Here is a 19727-nt window from a genome sequence, read left to right as displayed (position 1 = left end):
CTTTCGATTTGTTCGTCCCACCCTTTTTCTTTAAGGGAATATACTTGCTCTGAACCCACAGGATCTCCTCCTTGAATGCCTCCCACTGCCCTGACACTGATTTACCTTCAAGTAGCTGTTTCCAATTCACTTTGACTAAATCCCATCTCAGCTTAGCAAAATTGGCTTTTCCCAGTTGAGAACTTTTATTCCTGGTCTATTTTCGTCCATTTCCATAACTACCGTAAATCTAACTGAATTATGATCACTAGCACCAAAATGCTCTCCCACTGATACCCCTTCCACCTGCCCAGCTTCATTCCCTTAAACTAAGTTCAGAGCTGTCCCCTCCCTTGTTGGGTTTGTTACATACTGGTTAAAAAAAGTTCTCCTGAATGCATTTTAGGAATTACGCACTCTCTATATCTTTCACATTAATTTTACCCCAGTTAATATTAGTGTAGTTGAAATCCCCTAATATTACTGCCCTATAGTTTTTGCACTTCACAGAAATATGCTCTTCTATCTCCCTGACTGTTTGGGGGTCTATAGTACACTCCCACCAGCGTGATTGCCCCTTTTTTGTTCTTCAATTCAACCCATATGGCCTCATTTGATGATCCTTCTAAGATCCCTCCTCACATCTGTAATTGTTTATTTAATCAATAGCGCACCCTCCTTTTTTACCCCCCTCTCGATCACGTCTGAAAACCCTGTAACCAGGAATGTCGTGCTGCCATAACTGCCCTTCTTTTAGTTATGTCTCAGTAATAGCTATGATATCATACTCCCAAATGTCAATTGGTATTCTCAGCTCATCTGCCTTATTCCCTATACTCCTTGCATTGAAGTATATCCCATTTAGCACTGCCAGTCTCCCTTGTTGTCTATTTTCTAGCCCTTGTTTCCTCTGTCTTTCAAATTCATTTCTACTTTTCTGCTTTCCAATTCCAGCTTTGCTTCTCTCCCTTCTGAATCTATTCTCAGGTTCCCATCCCCCTGCCAAGCTAGTTTAAATCCACCCCAAGAGCACTAGCAAACACCCACATGACGATATTAGTCCCAGCTCTATTGAGGTGCAACCTGTCCGGCTTGTACAGGTCGTACCTCCCCAGAAATGGTCTCGATGCCTCAGGAACCTAAAGCCCTCCCTCCTGCACCATCTCTCCTGCCACGCATTCATCTGCTCTATCCTCCTATTTCTGTACTCACGAGCACTTGGCACGAGCAGTAATCCGGAGATTACTACCGTTGAGATCCTGTTTTTTAATTTCTCTCCTAGCTCCCTAAAATCTGCCTGCAGGACCTCATCTCTCTTTCTACCATGTCATTGGTACCGATATGGACCATGACCTCTGGCTTATCACCCTCTCCCCCCAAAATTCCCTGCAACCGCTCGGTGACATCTTTGACCCTGGCACCAGGGAGACAACATACCATAGAAACATAAAAACATAGAAAATAGGTGCAGGAGTAGGCCATTCGGCCCTTCGAGCCTGCACCACCATTCAATGAGTCCATGGCTGAACGTGCAAGTTCAATACCCCATTCCTGCTTTCTCGCCATACCCCTTGATCCCCCTAGTAGTAAGGACTACATCTAACTCCTTTTTGAATATATTTAGTGAATTGGCCTCAACAACTTTCTGTGGTAGAGAATTCCACAGGTTCACCACTCTCTGGGTGAAGAAGTTTCTCCTCATCTCGGTCCTAAATGGCTTACCCCTTATCCTTAGACTGTGACCCCTGGTTCTGGACTTCCCCAACATTGGGAATATTCTTCCTGCATCCAACCTGTCTAAACCTGTCAGAATTTTAAACATTTCTATGAGATCCCCTCTCATTCTTCTGAACTCCAGTGATTACAAGCCCAGTTGATCCAGTCTTTCTTCATATGTCAGTCCTGCCATCCCAGGAATCAGTCTGGTGAACCTTCGCTGCACTCCCTCAATAGCAAGAATGTCCTTCCTCAAGTTAGGAGACCAAAACTGTACACAATACTCCAGGTGTGGCCTCACCAAGGCCCTGTACAACTGTAGCAACACCCCCCTGCCCCTGTACTCAAATCCCCTTGCTATGAAGGCCAACATGCCATTTGCTTTCTTAACCGCCTGCTGTACCTACACGCCAACCTTCAATGACTGATGTACCATGACACCCAGGTTCCGTTGCACCTCCCCTTTTCCTAATCTGTCACCATTCAGATAATAGTCTGTCTCTCTGCTTTTACCACCAAAGTGCATAACCTCACATTTATCCACATTGTACTTCATCTGCCATGCATTTGCCCACTCACCTAACCTATCCAAGTCAATCTGCAGCCTCATAGCATCCTCCTCGCAAGCTCACACTGCCACCCAACTTAGTGTCATCCGCAAATTTGGAGATACTACATTTAATCCCCTTGCCTAAATCATTAATGTACAATGTAAACAGCTGGGTCCCCAGCACAGAACCTTGCGGTACCCCACTAGTCACTGCCTGCCATTCTGAAAAGTACCCATTTACTCGTACTCTTTGTTTCCTGTCTGCCAACCAGTTCTCAATCCACGTCAGCACACTACCCCCCAATCCCATGTGCTTTAACTTTGCACATTAATCTCTTGTGTGGGACCTTGTCGAAAGCCTTCTGAAAGTCCAAATACACCACATCAACTGGTTCTCCCTTGTCCACTCTACTGGAAACATCCTCAAAAAATTCCAGAAGATTTGTCAAGCATGATTTCCCTTTCACAAATCCATGCTGACTTGGACCTATCATGTCACCTCTTTCCAAATGCGCTGCTATGACATCCTTAACAATTGATTCCATCATTTTACCCACTACTGAGGTCAGGCTGAGCGGTCTATAATTCCCTGTTTTCTCTCTCCCTCCTTTTTTTAAAAAGTGGGGTAACATTGGCTACCCTCCCACTCCATAGGAACTGATCTAGAGTCTATGGAATGTTGGAAAATGACTGTCAATGCATCCGCTATTTCCAAGGCCACCTCCTTAAGTACTCTGGGATGCAGACCATCAGGCCCTGGGGATTTATTGGCCTTCAATCCCATCAATTTCCCCAACACAATTTCCCGACTAATAAGAATTTCCCTCAGTTCCTCCTTCTTACTAGACCCTCTGACCCCTTTTATATCCGGAAGGTTGTTTGTGTCCTCCTTAGTGAATACCGAACCAAAGTACTTGTTCAATTGGTCTGCCATTTCTTTGTTCCCCGTTATGACTTCCTCTGATTCTGACTGCAGGGGACCTACGTTTGTCTTTACTAACCTTTTTCTCTTTACATATCTATAGAAGCTTTTGCAGTCCGTTTTAATGTTCCCTGCAAGCTTCCTCTCATACTCTATTTTCCCTGCCCTAATCAAACCCTATGTCCTCCTCTGCTGAGTTCTAAATTTCTCCCAGTCCACAGCTTCGTTGCTATTTCTGGACAATTTGTATGCCACTTCCTTGGCTTTAATACTGTCCCTGATTTCCCTTGATAGCCACGGTTGAGTCACCTTCCCTTTTTCATTTTTACGCCAGACAGGGATGTACAATTGTTGTAGTTCATCCATGCAGTCTCTAAATGTCTGCCATTGCCCATCCACAGTCAACCCCTTAAGTATCATTTGCCAATCTATCCTAGCCAATTCACGCCTCATACCTTCAAAGTTACCCTTCTTTAAGTTCTGGACCATGGTCTCTGAATTAACTGTTTCATTCTCCATCCTAATGTAGAATTCCACCATATTATGGTCACTCTTCCCCATCCTGGAGTCATGTCTACGGCCGCAGAAACGCCTGTCTGCTCCCCAAACTATCAATCCCCTACCACTATTGCTCTTCCATTCTTCTTCCTCCCCCCATCCCCCGTGCAGCTGAGCCACCCGTGGTGCCGTGGACTTGGCTCTGGGCTCCCCAGAGGAACCATCGCCCCCACCTGTACTCAGAACAGAATACTGGTTGGCGAGCGAGATGTACTCAGGGGACTTCTGCACTACCTGCCTTGTCCTCCTCTTCTGTCTGGAGATTACCCATTCCCTCTCTGCCTGCACATTCTTAAGCTGTGGGGTTACCACCTCTAGAAACGTGCTGTCCACAAAGTTCTCAGCCTCACGACGCTTCCATTGGATAAGGTCAAATATAAATCATCAAGCTGCTTTATTAGTAAGTAAACATTCAGAGTAACTGTCATGTATGTAACCAGCATACTACTGTAACCCTTATACAATTGTGACCCTCATGTAACCACTACATACTGTACATACTTATTAGAAATGCACACCTTGACCACAGTGGGTGTACTTGTGGGAGACACTCCTTACCTGGAGATTGAGGTATATAAGGGGAGATCCCTCGCAGGGCCAGCACTCCTTGGTCCAGGTAATAAAGGTGAAGGTCACAGAATGACTGTGTCTGCAGTACATGCCTCATGTGATTATGTTTAAGAGTTAAGTATTTAACACCTGGCGACGGGAAATGGGAATCACTGAACCCAGAGGCTGGCCACCGGTAGCTCAGAGGAACGTTACTGTGTGGGTGAAGACTGGGACGATTTTGTGGAGAGACTCCAGCAGACCTTAGTCACGAAGGACTGGCTGGGAGAGGATGCGGCTGACAAGCGGAGGGCGCATCTACTAACAAGCTGCGGGACAAAAACGTATGCGCTGATGAAGGACCGGCTCGCATCCCACAAACCGGCCTACAAGTCTTTTGAAGAGCTCAGCCAGCTGATCAGCGAACACTTAAAACCGGCGAGCAGCATGCACATGGCCCGGCACCGGCTCTATACACACCGACGTCAGGAAAGGCAAAGCATCTCGAACTTCGTGGCAGACTTGCGGCGCTTGGCCAGCCTCTGTAAGTTCTCAGACGCCTGCAGGGAGGAGATGTTAAGGAATTTTTTCATTGAGGGCATTAGCCATGCCAGGATCTTCAGGAAGCTCATAGAGACCAAGGACTTTACTCTGGAAGGGGCAGCATTGATAGCTCAAACTTTCATAGCGGGGGAAGAAGAGACGAAGCTAATTTACGCGAGTAGTCCTGGGTCCAACGTAGCGATGGACCAAGGAATTAACGTGATAAACGCAGCTCAAGATCTCGCAGTCAGGCAAAGGCATTTGGAAACTGCAGCAGTCAGACAAAGGCATTTTGTAACTGCCCAAGCTGAAACCGACTCTAAGGTGGGCCCCCGACAGGGACAATGGAGAGGGGAGCGGCAATTCACGCCATCAAGGGGAGCATTAACACCCACCATCAGAGTGTTTAGAAACAAGCAAGGGAACAATCAGAGAGGAATGTCTGCTAACAGCCCTCTTGTGAACAACAATCTCAGCCAATGCTGGAGATGCGGGGGCAGACATTATGCGAAAAACTGCAAATTTCAGCAATTCGTCTGTAGGAATTGTAATGCCAGAGAACATTTGGCTAGGGTTTGCAAACAGCCGGTAGCAAGGCTCATCTATGAAACAGAGGAATCAGGCGAGGGGCTTGCAGTGCAGGACAATGCCTGGGGTAAAGCCATGGATGCTGAAGTTCAACGGGTTTATGTGGCTGATGTCCACAGCTCATATACCAAAACGCCACCCATGATGATGAAAGATTTTTGAATGGCATCCCGGTGCGCATGGAGCTGGACACGGGAGCTAGCCAGTCCCTCATGAGTGCACAACAATTTGAGAAACTATGGCCACACAGAGCTAGCAGGCCCAAACTGGAACGAATTAATATGCAGCTATGGACATACACCTAAGAGATCATTCCAGTGCTAGGCAGTGCAAACTTGGTGGTAACACACGGGTCACAGAACCGGCTGCCACTCTGGATTGTTCCAGGAAATGGCCCCACGCTTTTGGGAAGGAGCTGGCTAGCTGAGATGAACTGGAAATGGGGGGATGTGCACGCCATTTCAACTGTGGAGCGAAGCTCATGCTCACAGGTACGACAAAAATTCAGATCACTGTTTCAACCCGGTGTCGGAACGTTCAAGGGCACAAACGTATTTATACGCATCACCCCGAACGCCAGACCAGTACACCACAAAGCCAGAGCGGTGCCATACGTGATGTGTGAGAAAATTGAAAGTGAACTGGACAGGCTGCTCAGAGAGGGCATACTTTCGCCCGATAAATTCAGTGACTAGGCAAGTCCCATTGTTCCTGTCCTTAAATCGGACAGCTCGGTTAGGATCTGCGGTGCTGGAAAGTGGGATTAGGCTGGATAGCTCTTTGTCGGCCGGCACGGATACAATGGGCTGAATGGCCTCCTTCTGTGTTGTAAATTTCTATGATTCTATTAAATCACCCTTAACATGTTTTGCTCTATGGAGAACAATCCCAGCTTCTCTCGCCTCTCCATATAACTGAATTCCCTCATCCCTGGTACAATTCCAGTAAATCCTCTGCACCTTTGCCAAGGCCTTAACATCCTTCCCAAAGTGCGGTGCCCAGAATTGAACTGAAGTTTAACAAGTGATTTATAAAGGTTCACCATCACTTCCTTGCTTTTGTGTTATGTTTGGTGGGAAGGGAGATTTGAACAGCATGAGGGAGTGGGTTTGGGAGCGGGTGGGTGGTTAAAGGCGTTGAAATTGACAGCGCGTTGGGAAGCCAGCCCCAACCCGCCAACTTCCACATTTCACTCAAACACATTTGGGTGCATGCGAGAAACCCCCTCTGTGGGTTGCCAATTTAAAGCTACTAAGAGGTAGTTAAGACATAATTAACAGGTTTTTTAACACGGGTTTTCAAATTACACAGGTTTCCCGGGCTTCCTGGACCTCGCCGTGAAAGCCAGGCAAGATTACACTGGCAATTGAGGGGGCTGAACAAATGACAGTCAAAAAATTCTATAAGTACTTGCTTCCTTGCCTGAGAAAGGCTTTTGCTCAAAGCACTTGTTCTGAGAGTTTGTTTTTAGTACTTTGCAGATGATTTCTACAACTTTGGAAGTGACTTTCACTACATTGGAGGTCACTCTCACTACCATTGAGGTTTGAGCGCCTGATCTCCGCTTTACATCTGTCATATATCAGATCAGTATGGGTGCCGCTTATGTTGTTTCACCTTGGATCTCAGATGAGGACGAGGAGAAAGTTCTCCTAAGCACACTTCAGAAATTCTTCTCCCTCTCTGCCCTTTACACTATTACTATATTAGGATAATTGAAGTCCCCCATTATTACTATATAGTTCTCGCACCTCTCTGTAATTTCCTACAAATTTGCTCTGCTATATCTTTCCCACTAGTTGGTGGCCTATAGAATACACCTAGTAGTCTGATGTCACCTCTATTGTTTCTTAATTCTAACCAAATATATTCTGTCCTTGACCCCTCCAGGATATCCTCTCTCTCTAGCACTGTAACATTCTCCTTAATCAATGCTGCCACCCCACCTCCTTTTTTTCCTTCCCCTATCTTTCCTGAACACTTTATATCCAGGATTATTTAAAACCTAATCCTGCCCTTTTTTGTGCCAGGTCTTCGTTCTTTCCATGACATCGCCATATGGCTATTTTCACCTGCAGTTCACTAACCTTATTTACCACACTTTGTGCGTTTACACACATGCACTGTAAACCTATCTTAGACCTTTTTGTATTCTCTTAGACTGACCGCACCTAATACCTTACTATTTCTTATTCCGGTGCTATCTATCTCTCCTACTGCTTTGTGCACCTTGTCTCTCCTTTCTAATGCTACATTCTGGTGCCCATCCCCAGCCAAATTAGTTTAAACCCTCCCTCACAGTACTAGCAATTCCCCCTCCGCGAGGACATTGGTTCCGGTTCTGTTGAGGTGCAATCCGTCTGGCCTGTACAGGTCCCACCTCTCTGAAAACCGGTCCCAATGTCCCGGGAATCTAAATCCCTCCCTCCTGCACCATGCATTCATCTGCTCTATCCTCCTCTTTCTATACTCTCTACCTCGTGGCACCGGGAGTAATTCAGAGATTATTACCTTTGAGGTCCTGCTTTTTAATCTCTTTCCTAGTTCCCTAAAGTCTGCCTGCATGACCTCATCCTTCTTTCTACCTATGTTTTGGGCACCGAAATGGACCACGACCTCTGACTGTTCATCCTCCCTCCTCAAAATGCTCTGCAGCCACTCAGTGACATCCCTGACCCTGGCATCAGGGAGGTAACATACCATCCTGGAATCACATTTGGGGCCACAGGAGCGCCTGTCTGTTCCCCTAACTATCGAATCCCCTCCCATTATTGCTTTTCAGATCTGTGACCCCTGGTTCTGGACTTCCCCAACATTGGGAACATTCTTCATGCATCTAACCTGTCTAAACCCGTCAGAATTTTAAACATTTCTATGAGATCCCCTCTCATTCTTCTGAACACCAGTGAATACAAGCCCAGTTGATTCAGTCTTTCTTGATATATCAGTCCCGCCATCCCGGGAATCAGTCTGGTGAACCTTCGCTGCACTCCCTCAATAGCAAGAATGTCCTTCCTCAAGTTAGGATTCTCCAGCTCTCACTGTACTTGTATCCATCTTGTGGATAATTCTTGCTGAGTAAAATTTCTCTCTAGTCCTTAATTGTCCCAATCCATATTCTATGTCCCTCTCCATTTCAACTTCAATTTCAATCCCTCTGACAGATACCTGTTTGTTTAACTCTATCTTGATTGTTTCATTAATTTCTCCATGGAGTGTGTGACAGTGCCTCGATGAATTAAAAGGATGTTTCACTCTCCTGAGCCGCATTACCCATTTCATGTCACGCTGTTGTCAAGTAACTGAGTACGTCTGAGACCTGTTCTTCAGAATTCACCATACATTTACACATGCTAGTTGCTTCATATGTAACCAATCACATTTGCACGCTCACACAAGTATACCAATATCATGCCATACGATACAAGCCATTCTTGGACTTTCAGGTGATCTTCAAGTTCCCACCAACATGTGTGTATCTGCGCTGGTGCATGGTGTGCATGAGTCCTGTGATGGTGCACCCTCTGAGTTAGTAACCTCCTCTGAGGAGCCGTCATCGTCCTCCAGCACCATGTCCTGTGGGACACTTGATTGGCCTGTGGAAGATTAAAGACATGAATTAGAACGGTCATGGTAAAAAATGTTTTAAGGTAACATTATGCACATGATCATATTTCAGTGGCTGGGTAACATCTGTAGAGGGTGACTATGAGGGAGAAGCATTACATTGCATTAAGATGAGGGTGAGTGTCAGTGATGGATGGTCACATAGGGATTTGAGGAAGTGCATAGACAGAGAGGGATGTGTGCAACTGCAAGGTACATTGGTGCAAGGAGTGATGTGCAGGAGTAGGCTTGGAAAGACAGAGCGGCGGGGTTGGGTGACATGCACATCAGAATGTAGTTGAATGCACCATTGTATTCAACTTTCCTGCCCTCAGGTCATTAAAGTGCTTCCTGCACTGTGACCTTGAGCATGGCACCACATTCCTGTTGCTGACCTCCTCTGTGATCTGCAGCCACACTTCTTGGTCATTGCTGCTGGCTTCTTCCTCCCATCAACAACAACAATTTGTATTTATATAGTGCCTTTAACGTGGTAATAATTTAACAGATAATAATATCTCCCTGCAGGCCCTTACATCTTACAGCATCAGGTCAAGGGGCACATCACTGAGATGCTGAGACACCATTCTTTATTCCTTCCTATGTCTCTACTACCTCCACAATCTTTCAACTGTCATCGTTGTAGTGTTCCTTTAAATACCTCAGCTGAAATAGACCCATGTGTGTCACCATCATGCCTGCTTGCACAAATTAGTCAGGAATTCGGAAGTCAGATGAATATGCATTGACTGGGTTAAAACGCCACTGACAGATGCGCTGCAGCTACTTCCAGGTTTCCCGTGCGCTTCTGGTCCTCGCAGCTCCCCCAGCGCATAGGCAGGTAAGTATTCTGACCTATGCCTCTATTTATAAAGCCAACCATGCTCTTTTAACAGTTTGATCAACTTGTTCTGCCACCTTCAAAGATTTGTATATATAAACCCCGAGGTCTTTATTTTAATGGACCCCTTTTAAAATTGTACCATTTAATTTATACTGCCTCTATCATTTTCCTTCCAAAATGCATCACTTCACATTTCATCTGCCATGTGTCTGCCCATTTCACCAGTCCATCTATGTCTGCTGCTATCTTCCTCATTGTTTATTACATTTCCAATCTTTGTTTCATCAGCAAACTTTGAAATTATTCCCTCTATGCCCAAGTCCAGGTCACTAATATATATCAAAAAGAGCCATGGTCTCTATGCCACTGTATACTTCCCTCCAGTCTGAAAAACAACCGTTTACTACTACGCCCTGCTTTCTGTCTCAGCCAATTTCTTATCCATGCTGTCACTGATCCTTTAATCCCATGGGCTTCAATTTTTCTAACAAGTCTATGATGGGGCACTTAGTCAAAAGCCTCAGAATACCTTAGATTCTTTCAGAAAAAGTTCTTCAGAAACCATTGGCTTTCTCTGCACTCAGTTCCATTGTTACTCTTCCCAAGGTCAGTGCTACATGTCTACATTACATTAGAATAATATATAACTCAAGTTTTTGGCAGAGCCTAATAACTATTATACATGAAATATAGTTGTTTTAAACAAACATTTTTAACTTGAAAGTTTATCTGCTGTACAAACTCTTGCAGAACCCTTCCAGTACTATGGCTGGGAATTATCTGGTGCAGACCTAGATGAAGAAGTTGAAGATGCTGAAGCAGCAGCAGAGGAAGCAGAAGACGAAGCAATTGAAGAAGAGGAGGAAATGGAGGAAGAGGTGGAAGAAGAAGTAAGTACACTCTAAAAATGTACATATTTTTTATTCGTTCATGGGATGTGGGCGTCGCTTGCAAGGCCAGCATTTATTGCCCATCCCTAATTGCCCCTGAGAAGCTGGTAGTGAGCTGCCGTCTTGAACAGCTGCAGTCCGTGTGGTGAAGGTGCTCCCACAGTGCTGTTAGGGAGGGAGTTCCAGGATTTTGACCCAGCGATGATGAAGGAACGGCAATATACTTCCAAGTCAGGATGCTGTGTGACTTGGAGGGGAATGTGGAGGTGGTGGTGTTCCCATGCGCCTGCTGTCCTTGTCCTTCTAGGTGGTAAAGGTCGCGGGTTTGGGAGGTGCTGCTGAAGAAACCTTGGTGAGTTGCTGCAGTGCATCTTGTAGATGGTACACACTGCAGCCACGGTACGTCGGTGGTGGAGGGAGTGAATATTTAAGGTGGTGCATGGGGTGCCAATCAAGCAGGCTTCTTTTTTGCAGTTTGTTTGTTTAGCTGAGATGTTGTTGGGGAGGAGCATGATGACTTGGGATGACCTAAATAATACAGTAGCCAATTGCCCGATAACATTTTACAGACTTTATGGCAGGTTAGCATTAGTACACAAAATATTTACTATACTTTGATCATTTATATTAATTGCACTTTTAGTAATTACTTAGGCCGCGATTTTGCCGACCTCGGGAGCGGGGCAGGCGATGTCGATGGCGAGTCCAGAACCTGCTGCTGTCTCCATCTTGGCCTCCCACGCAACATTCCCCTGATTGGGCTTGTTAAGCCCAACCAGCGAGGTTGCCGGCCAATTAAAAGGAAGCGGGTCCGATGACATTACTTGACACGTTTCACAAGTGCCAGGCAATGACTATCTCCAACAAGCGAGAGTCTAACCACCGCCCCTTGACATTCAATGGCATTACCATTGCCGAATCCTCCACCATCAACATCCAGGGGGTCACCATTGAGCAGAAACCTAATTTGACCAGCCACATAATGCTGTGGCTATAAAAGCAGGTCAAAGGCTGGGTGTTCTGTGGTGAGTATCTCACCTCCTGATTCCCCAAAGCCTTTCCACCATCTACAAGACACAAGTCAGGAGTGTGATGAAACACTCTCCACTTGACTGGATGAGTGCAGCTCCAACAACATTCAAGAAGCTCAATACCATCAAGATCAAAGCAGCCCGCTTGATTGGCACCCCAGAAACATTCAGTCCCTCTGCCACCAGCATAACGTGGCTGCAGTGTGGACCATCTACAAGATGCACTGCAGCAACTTGCCAAGGCTTCTTCGACAGCCCCTCCCAAACCCGCGATCTCTATCACCGAGAAGGACAACGGCAGCAGTCTCATGGGAGCACCATCACCTGCAAGTTCCCCTCCTAGTCACACACCATTCTGGTTTGGAATTATATTGCCGTTCCTTTATGATCACTGGGTCAAAATTCTGGAACTTCCTGCCTCACAGCGCTATGAGAGTACCTTCACAACATGGACTGCAGCGGTTCAAGAAGGCAGCTCTTGGATTACTAGTCCAGTAACCTAACCACTATGCTACCGTTCCCAACATCCCAGTAACATAACCAGTATGCTACCATTCCTGACATTATTAATTACTTTGGGTCCGAAATTGATGGCCTTACTCCCCACTGCCGCCGACATTCCTCCTCGAGTTGCGCCTAGTGCCACTTTAGATTTGGGCTGGAGCGGGCAGGAGGGGAGAACCGCCGGGAACCGCCCACTGACGTCAGCGGACGGCCGAGTAGTGTAAGTGGACTCCGAGATGCGGGCGGGAGTCCACTTCCAGAACGGGGGTGGACCGTTGGCTGGAGGCTGGCCTGTCCCCGATGGTGAGTATGAAGATCTGAAAAAAAGGTGAGTAAACATTTTATTATTTTTTTCTTTACAGGGACTTACCTAGATGGGGTCCCCTGAAGGTCTTCCGATGTTTTTTTTTGATGCTTTTCCTTTTCAGATCTTCGACCCTCCGTGGGCCTGACTCCATCCTCGGCGGCACTTGAGCGGCAAGCACCTTTGCAGCCGAGATTGGGAGCTCCCGCCGGCCGCCGGCCAGATTGGCAACATAAGTCCCTCTTTTGCCGCCTGCCGACCTTTGAAGGACCTTTTCGATGAAAACCCCGCCCAGCGTACCGTCAGGTAGCTCGGCGGCCATCGGCGGACCTTTAGGCAGCACTTGGGCAGGTGGGGGCCTTTACCAATTTCGGCCCCTTTAAGTTCCTCACTTTCATTAGATCCTTGGTTCCTTACAATTTCCAGTATGTCTTTGTTTCTTCCATTGTGAAGACAGACACAAAATATTTCTTTAACGTCTCTGCCGTTTCCTTATGGCTGCATTTATTTGGACCACAAGTGGCTTGGACCAGATTTCTGACAGTTTGTCTTGGAATATATAATTTGATCCTGCCTGCTGGACCGTAATTGAAGATCTCTGCAATTTGTCATTTGATCCAGTCATTGTCACAGGCTGCTCCAGTGCAGCCACGACAGCGGCATCTACGTGTTAATGTGGAGGGTCACCGAGAAAAGCAAGATAACACTCACATGGCCATGTATGGCCTGCCTTGTCGATCTCCTCCCAATCATCAGTTGAGTGATAAACCATAAAATGCTGAAAATGCTCAGCAAGTCAAGCAGCATCTATGGAGAGGGAAGCAGAGTTAATGTTTCAAGTTGACCTTTCACCAGAACGTGAAACGTGAACTCTGTTTCTCTTTCCATAAATGCCGAATGCTTTTCTGAGTGTTTCCAGCAATTTATATCAGATTTCCAGCATCTGCAGTATTGTGTTTTTGAATCAGCAAAGTGAGGTTAGAAATCAGCAATGGCGTTATCAGGCAACACCTGCACAACGCTGAGCTGTTCACCAATGCTAAGTTTGAGTTATGTTCTTATGTTAATTCTGACTCGTGGGCCCCTCCAAAAATGTGACCCCATGAATGGGCGATGCAAGATCATGCGGGGTGCTGTAGCCGTTTCTTTGAGGCTGAATTAGACAAATTCACAGCATTGACTACATACTTTTAGCTACAAAATTGTTTTAGTGAGGTGTATTTCATTCAATGAGAATGGGTGAAGGTGACGGAATTGCAAGTGACACCCGAGCAACACCGTAGATTTTTAGCATGCACTAACATAGAAACATAGAAAATAGGTGCAGGAGTAGGCCATTCAGCCCTTCTAGCCTGCACCGCCATTCAATGAGTTCATGGCTGAACATGCAACTTCAGTACCCCATTCCTGCTTTCTCGCCATACCCTTTGATCCCCCTAGTAGTTAGGACTTCATCGAACTCCCTTTTGAATATATTTAGTGAATTGGCCTCAACTACTTTCTGTGGTAGAGAATTCCACAGGTTCACCAATCTCTGGGTGAAGAAGTTTCTCCTCATCTCGGTCCTAAATGGCTTACCCCTGGTTCTGGACTTCCCCAACATTGGGAACATTCTTCCTGCATCTAACCTGTCTAAACCCGTCAGAATTTTAAACATTTCTATGGGGTCCCCTCTCATTCTTCTGAACTCCAGTGAATACAAGCCCAGTTGATCCAGTCTTTCTTGATAGGTCAGACCCACCATCCCGGGAATCAGTCTGGTGAATCTTCGCTGCACTCCCTCAATAGCAAGAATGTCCTTCCTCAAGTTAGGAGACCAAAACTGTACACAATACTCCAGGTGTGGCCTCACCAAGGCCCTGTACAACTGTAGCAACACCCCCCTGCCCCTGTACTCAAATCCCCTTGCTATGAAGGCCAACATGCCATTTGCTTTCTTAACCGCCTGCTGTACCTGCATGCCAACCTTCAATGACTGATGTACCATGACACCCAACTCTCGTTGCACCTCACCTTTTCCTAATCTGTCACCATTCAGATAATAGTCTGTCTCTCTGTTTTTACCACCAAAGTGGATAACCTCACATTTATCCACATTATACTTCATCTGCCATGCATTTGCCCACTCACCTAACCTATCCAAGTCACTTTGCAGCCTCATAGCATCCTCCTCGCAGCTCACACTGCCACCCAACTTAGTGTCATCCGCAAATTTGGAGATACTACATTTAATCCCCTCGTCTAAATCATTAATGTACAATGTAAACAGCTGGAGCCCCAGCACAGAACCTTGTGGTACCCCACTAGTCACTGCCTGCCATTCTGAAAAGTACCCATTTACTCCTACTCTTTGCTTCCTGTCTGCCAACCAGTTCTCAATCCACGTCAGCACACTACCCCCAATCCCATGTGCTTTAACTTTGCACATTAATCTCTTGTGTGGGACCTTGTCGAAAGCCTTCTGAAAGTCCAAATATACCACATCAACTGGTTCTCCCTTGTCCACTTTACTGGAAACATCCTCAAAAAATTCCAGAAGATTTGTCAAGCATGATTTCCCTTTCACAAATCCATGCTGACTTGGACCTATCATGTCACCTCTTTCCAAATGCACTGCTATGACATCCTTAATAATTGATTCCATCATTTTACCCACTACTGAGGTCAGTCTATAATTCCCTGTTTTCTCTCTCCCTCCTTTTTTAAAAAGTGGGGTTACGTTGGCTACCCTCCACTCGATAGGAACTGATCCAGAGTCAATGGAATGTTGGAAAATGACTGTCAATGCATCCGCTATTTCCAAGGCCACCTCCTTAAGTACTCTGAGATGCAGTCCATCAGGCCCTGGGGATTTATCGGCCTTCAATCCCATCAATTTCCCCAACACAATTTCCCGACTAATAAAGATTTCCCTCAGTGCCTCCATCTTACTAGACCCTCTGACCCCTTTTATATCCGGAAGGTTGTTTGTGTGCTCCTTAGTGAATACGGAACCAAAGTACTTGTTCAATTGGTCTGCCATTTCTTTGTTCCCCGTTATGACTTCCCCTGATTCTGACTGCAGGGGACCTATGTTTGTCTTTACTAACCTTTTTCTCTTTACATATCTATAGAAATTTTTGCAATGCGCCTTAATGTTTTCTGCAAGCTTCTTCTCGTACTCCATTTTCCCTGCCCTAATCAAACCCTTTGTCCTCCTCTGCTGAGTTCTAAATTTCTCCCAGTTCCCAGGTTCACTGCTATTTCTGGCCAATTTGTATGCCACTTCCTTGGCTTTAATACTATCCCTGATTTCCCTTGATAGCCACGGTTGAGCCACCTTCCCTTTTTTATTTTTACGCCAGACAGGAATGAACAATTGTTGTAGTTCATCCATGCGGTCTCTAAATGTCTGCCATTGCCCATCCACAGTCAACCCCTTAAGTATCATTCGCCAATCTATCCTAGCCAATTCACGCCTCATACCTTCAAAGTTACCCTTCTTTAAGTTCTGGACCATGGTCTCTGAATTAACTGTTTCATTCTCCATCCTAATGCAGAATTCCACCATATTATGGTCACTCTTCCCCAAAGAGCCTCGCACAACGAGATTGCTAATTAATCCTCTCTCATTACACAACACCCAGTCTAAGAATGGCCTCCCCCCCTAGTTGGTTCCTCGACATATTGGTCTAGAAAACCATCCCTTATGCACTCCAGGAAATCCTCCTCCACCGTATTGCTTCCAGTTTGGTTAACCCAATCTATGTGCATATTAAAGTCACCCATTATAACTGCTGACCTTTATTGCATGCACCCCCAATTTCCTGTTTGATGCCCTCCCCAACATCACTACTACTGTTTGGAGGTCTGTACACAACTCCCACTAATGTTTTTTGCCCTTTGGTGTTCTGCAGCTCTACCCATATAGATTCCACATCATCCAAGCTAATGTCTTTCCTAACTATTGCATTCATCTCCTCTTTAACCAGCAATGCTACCCCACCTCCTTTTCCTTTTATTCTATCCTTCCTGAATGTTGAATACCCCTGGATGTTGAGTTCCTAGCCCTGATCATCCTGGAGCCACGTCTCCGTAATCCCAATCACATCATATTTGTTAACATCTATTTGCACAGTTAATTCATCCACCTTATTGCGGATACTCCTTGCATTAAGACACAAAGCCTTCAGGATTGTTTTTGTAACACCCTTTGTCCTTTTAGAATTTTGCTGTACAGTGGCCCTTTTTGTTCTTTGCCTTGGGTTTCTCTGCCCTCCACTCTTCCTCATCTCCTTTCTGTCTTTTGCTTTAACCTCCTTTTTGTTTCCCTCTGTCTCCCTGCATTGGTTCCCATCCCCCTGCCATATTAGTTTAACTCCTCCCCAACAGCACTAGCAAACACTCCCCCATGGACATTGGTTCCGGTCCTGCCCAGGTGCAGACCGTCCGGTTTGTACTGGTCCCACCTCCCCCAGAACCGGTTCCAATGCCCCAGGAATTTGAATCCCTCCCTGCTGCACCAATGCTCAAGCCACGTATTCATCTGCGCTATCCTGCGATTCCTACTCTGACTAACACGTGGCACTGGTAGCAATCCCGAGATTACTACTTTTGAGGTCCTACTTTTTAATTTAGCTCCTAGCTCCTTAAATTCGTTTCGTAGGACCTCATCCCTTTTTTTACCTATGTCGTTGGTACCAATGTGTACCACGACAACTAGCTGTTCTCCCTCCCTTTTTAGAATGTCTTGCACCCGCTCCGAGACATCCTTGACCCTTGTACCAGGGAAGCAACATACCATCCTGGAGTCTCGGTTGCGGCCGCAGAAACACCTATCTATTCCCCTCACAATTGAATCCCCTATCACTATCGCTCTCCCACTCTTTTTCGTGCCCTCCTGTGCAACAGAGCCAGCCACGGTGCCATGAACTTGGCTGCTGCTGCCCTCCCCTGATGAGTCATCCCCCTGAATGACATCATCGATTGGCCCAGCTCATGCGCAAAATGACATCACAGGTCAACCGAAAACCAGAAGTACCCACACTCGCTAATCACGCTGTCAAACTAAACAGTCTTGGTGAGAGCTGCGGTGACTGATGGGGCATTGTGTGTGACTCACGGATTGTTAACAGATTTATTGGGTACGAAGTGAATAGTGACAGTGTCATGAGTTCCAGATTTTGTCTAGTCCAATGATGTCACTTGCTGCACATGTGCTGGGCTTTCCGAAAAATTAACTTAAGATCAGCCATGATCTCATTGAATAGCGGAGCAAGCACAAGGGGCTGAATGGCCTACTCCTGCTCCTAATTCTTATGTTCTTATGTTAACTCACTGCCGTTCATGGTCAACAGCATGATCCAGGTCCAGCGGGAAGGAGAGAGAGAACGTGCTGCTGGTATGAAGGGGTGGGGTGTAGTTGGAAGAATGCATGCCTAACAGAGTGGGGAGAACATGATCTGTCTTCCCATCTGGAGCACGTTCTCACTTTCATTATCCTCCTTTAGACCTGGATCACATTCTTTCCCCATCCCCACTATTCTCTCTGTGCTCCCCCCCACGAGTTCCTGACCTTCTCACCCCCTGAGCTCCTGACCTTCACCCCAACCCCCAAGTTCCTGACCTTCTCCCCCTGCCTCACCGAGTTTCTGACCTTCTCCCCTGCCCCCACCCGGCCCGAGTTCCTGACCTTGGGGCCGAAATTGCCCTCTGCCCCAAATGCACCTTCCATTTTATAGAAACATAGAAACATAGAAAATAGGTGCAGGAGCAGGCCATTCAGCCCTTCTAGCCTGCACCGCCATTCAATGAGTTCATGGCTGAACATGAAACTTCAGTACCCACTTCCTGCTTTCACGCCATACCCCTTGATCCCCCGAGTAGTAAGGACTTCATCTAACTCCCTTTTGAATATATTTAGTGAATTGGCCTCAACTACTTTCTGTGGTAGGGAATTCCACAGGTTTACCACTCTCTGGGTGAAGAAGTTTCTCCTCATCTCGTTCCTAAATGGCTTACCCCTTATCCTTAGACTGTGACCCCTGGTTCTGGACTTCCCCAACATTGGGAACATTCTTCCTGCATCCAATCTGTACAAACGCGTCAGAATTTTAAACGTTTCTATGAGGTCCCCTCTCACTCTTCTGAACTCCAGTGAATACAAGCCCAGTTGATCCAGTCTTTCTTGATAGGTCAGTCCCACCATCCCGGGAATCAGTCTGGTGAATCTTCGCTGCACTCCCTCAATAGCAAGAATGTCCTTCCTCAAGTTAGGAGACCAAAACTGTACACAATACTCCAGGTGTGGCCTCACCAAGACCCTGTACAACTGTAGCAACACCTCCCTGCCCCTGTACTCAAATCCCCTTGCTATGAAGGCCAACATGCCATTTGCTTTTTTAACCGCCTGCTGTACCTGCATGCCATCCTTCAATGACTGATGTACCATGACACCCAGGTCTCGTTGCACCTTCCCTTTTCTAATCTGTCACCATTCAGATAATAGTCTGTCTCTCTGTTTTTACCACCAAAGTGGATAACCTCACATTTATCCACATTATACTTCATCTGCCACGCATTTGCCCACTCACCTAACCTATCCAAGTCACTCTGCAGCCTCATAGCATCCTCCTCGCAGCTCACACTGCCACCCAACTTAGTGTCATCCGCAAATTTGGAGATACTACATTTAATCCCCTCGTCTAAATCATTAATGTACAATGTAAACAGCTGGGGCCCCAGCACAGAACCTTGCGGTACCCCACTAGTCACTGCCTGCCATTCTGAAAAGTACCCATTTACTCCTACTCATTGCTTCCTGTCTGCCAACCAGTTCTCAATCCACGTCAGCACACTACCCCCAATCCCATGTGCTTTAACTTTGCACATTAATCTCCTGTGTGGGACCTTGTCGAAAGCCTTCTGAAAGTCCAAATATACCACATCAACTGGTTCTCCTTTGTCCACTTTACTGGAAACATCCTCAAAAAATTCCAGAAGATTTGTCAAGCATGATCTCCCTTTCACAAATCCATGCTGACTTGGACCTATCATGTCACCATTTTCCAAATGCGCTGCTATGACATCCTTAATAATTGATTCCATCATTTTACCCACTACTGAGGTCAGGCTGACCGGTCTATAATTCCCTGTTTTCTCTCT

The 19727-nt window shown here is 46.2% G+C and overlaps 1 protein-coding gene across 4 annotated transcripts in view; it reads left to right on the top strand.

Annotated features, from left to right (window-relative positions):
* ak9 (adenylate kinase 9) overlaps window positions 1-19727 on the top strand; it is a 702269-nt gene that overhangs the window by 396008 nt on the left and 286534 nt on the right. For all 4 annotated transcript variants that reach the window (XM_070885675.1, XM_070885673.1, XM_070885672.1 and 1 more), the window contains exon 22: window positions 10606-10745. In XM_070885675.1, the coding sequence (XP_070741776.1) occupies window positions 10606-10745 (140 nt within the window). The remainder of the gene's footprint in view (window positions 1-10605; window positions 10746-19727) is intronic.

Source organism: Pristiophorus japonicus, chromosome 7 (assembly GCF_044704955.1).
Source record: "Pristiophorus japonicus isolate sPriJap1 chromosome 7, sPriJap1.hap1, whole genome shotgun sequence".
Lineage (NCBI taxonomy): Eukaryota > Metazoa > Chordata > Chondrichthyes > Pristiophoridae > Pristiophorus > Pristiophorus japonicus.
The sequence above is the reverse complement of the archived record's forward strand: the minus strand, read 5'-3'. Positions and strand labels throughout refer to the sequence as shown.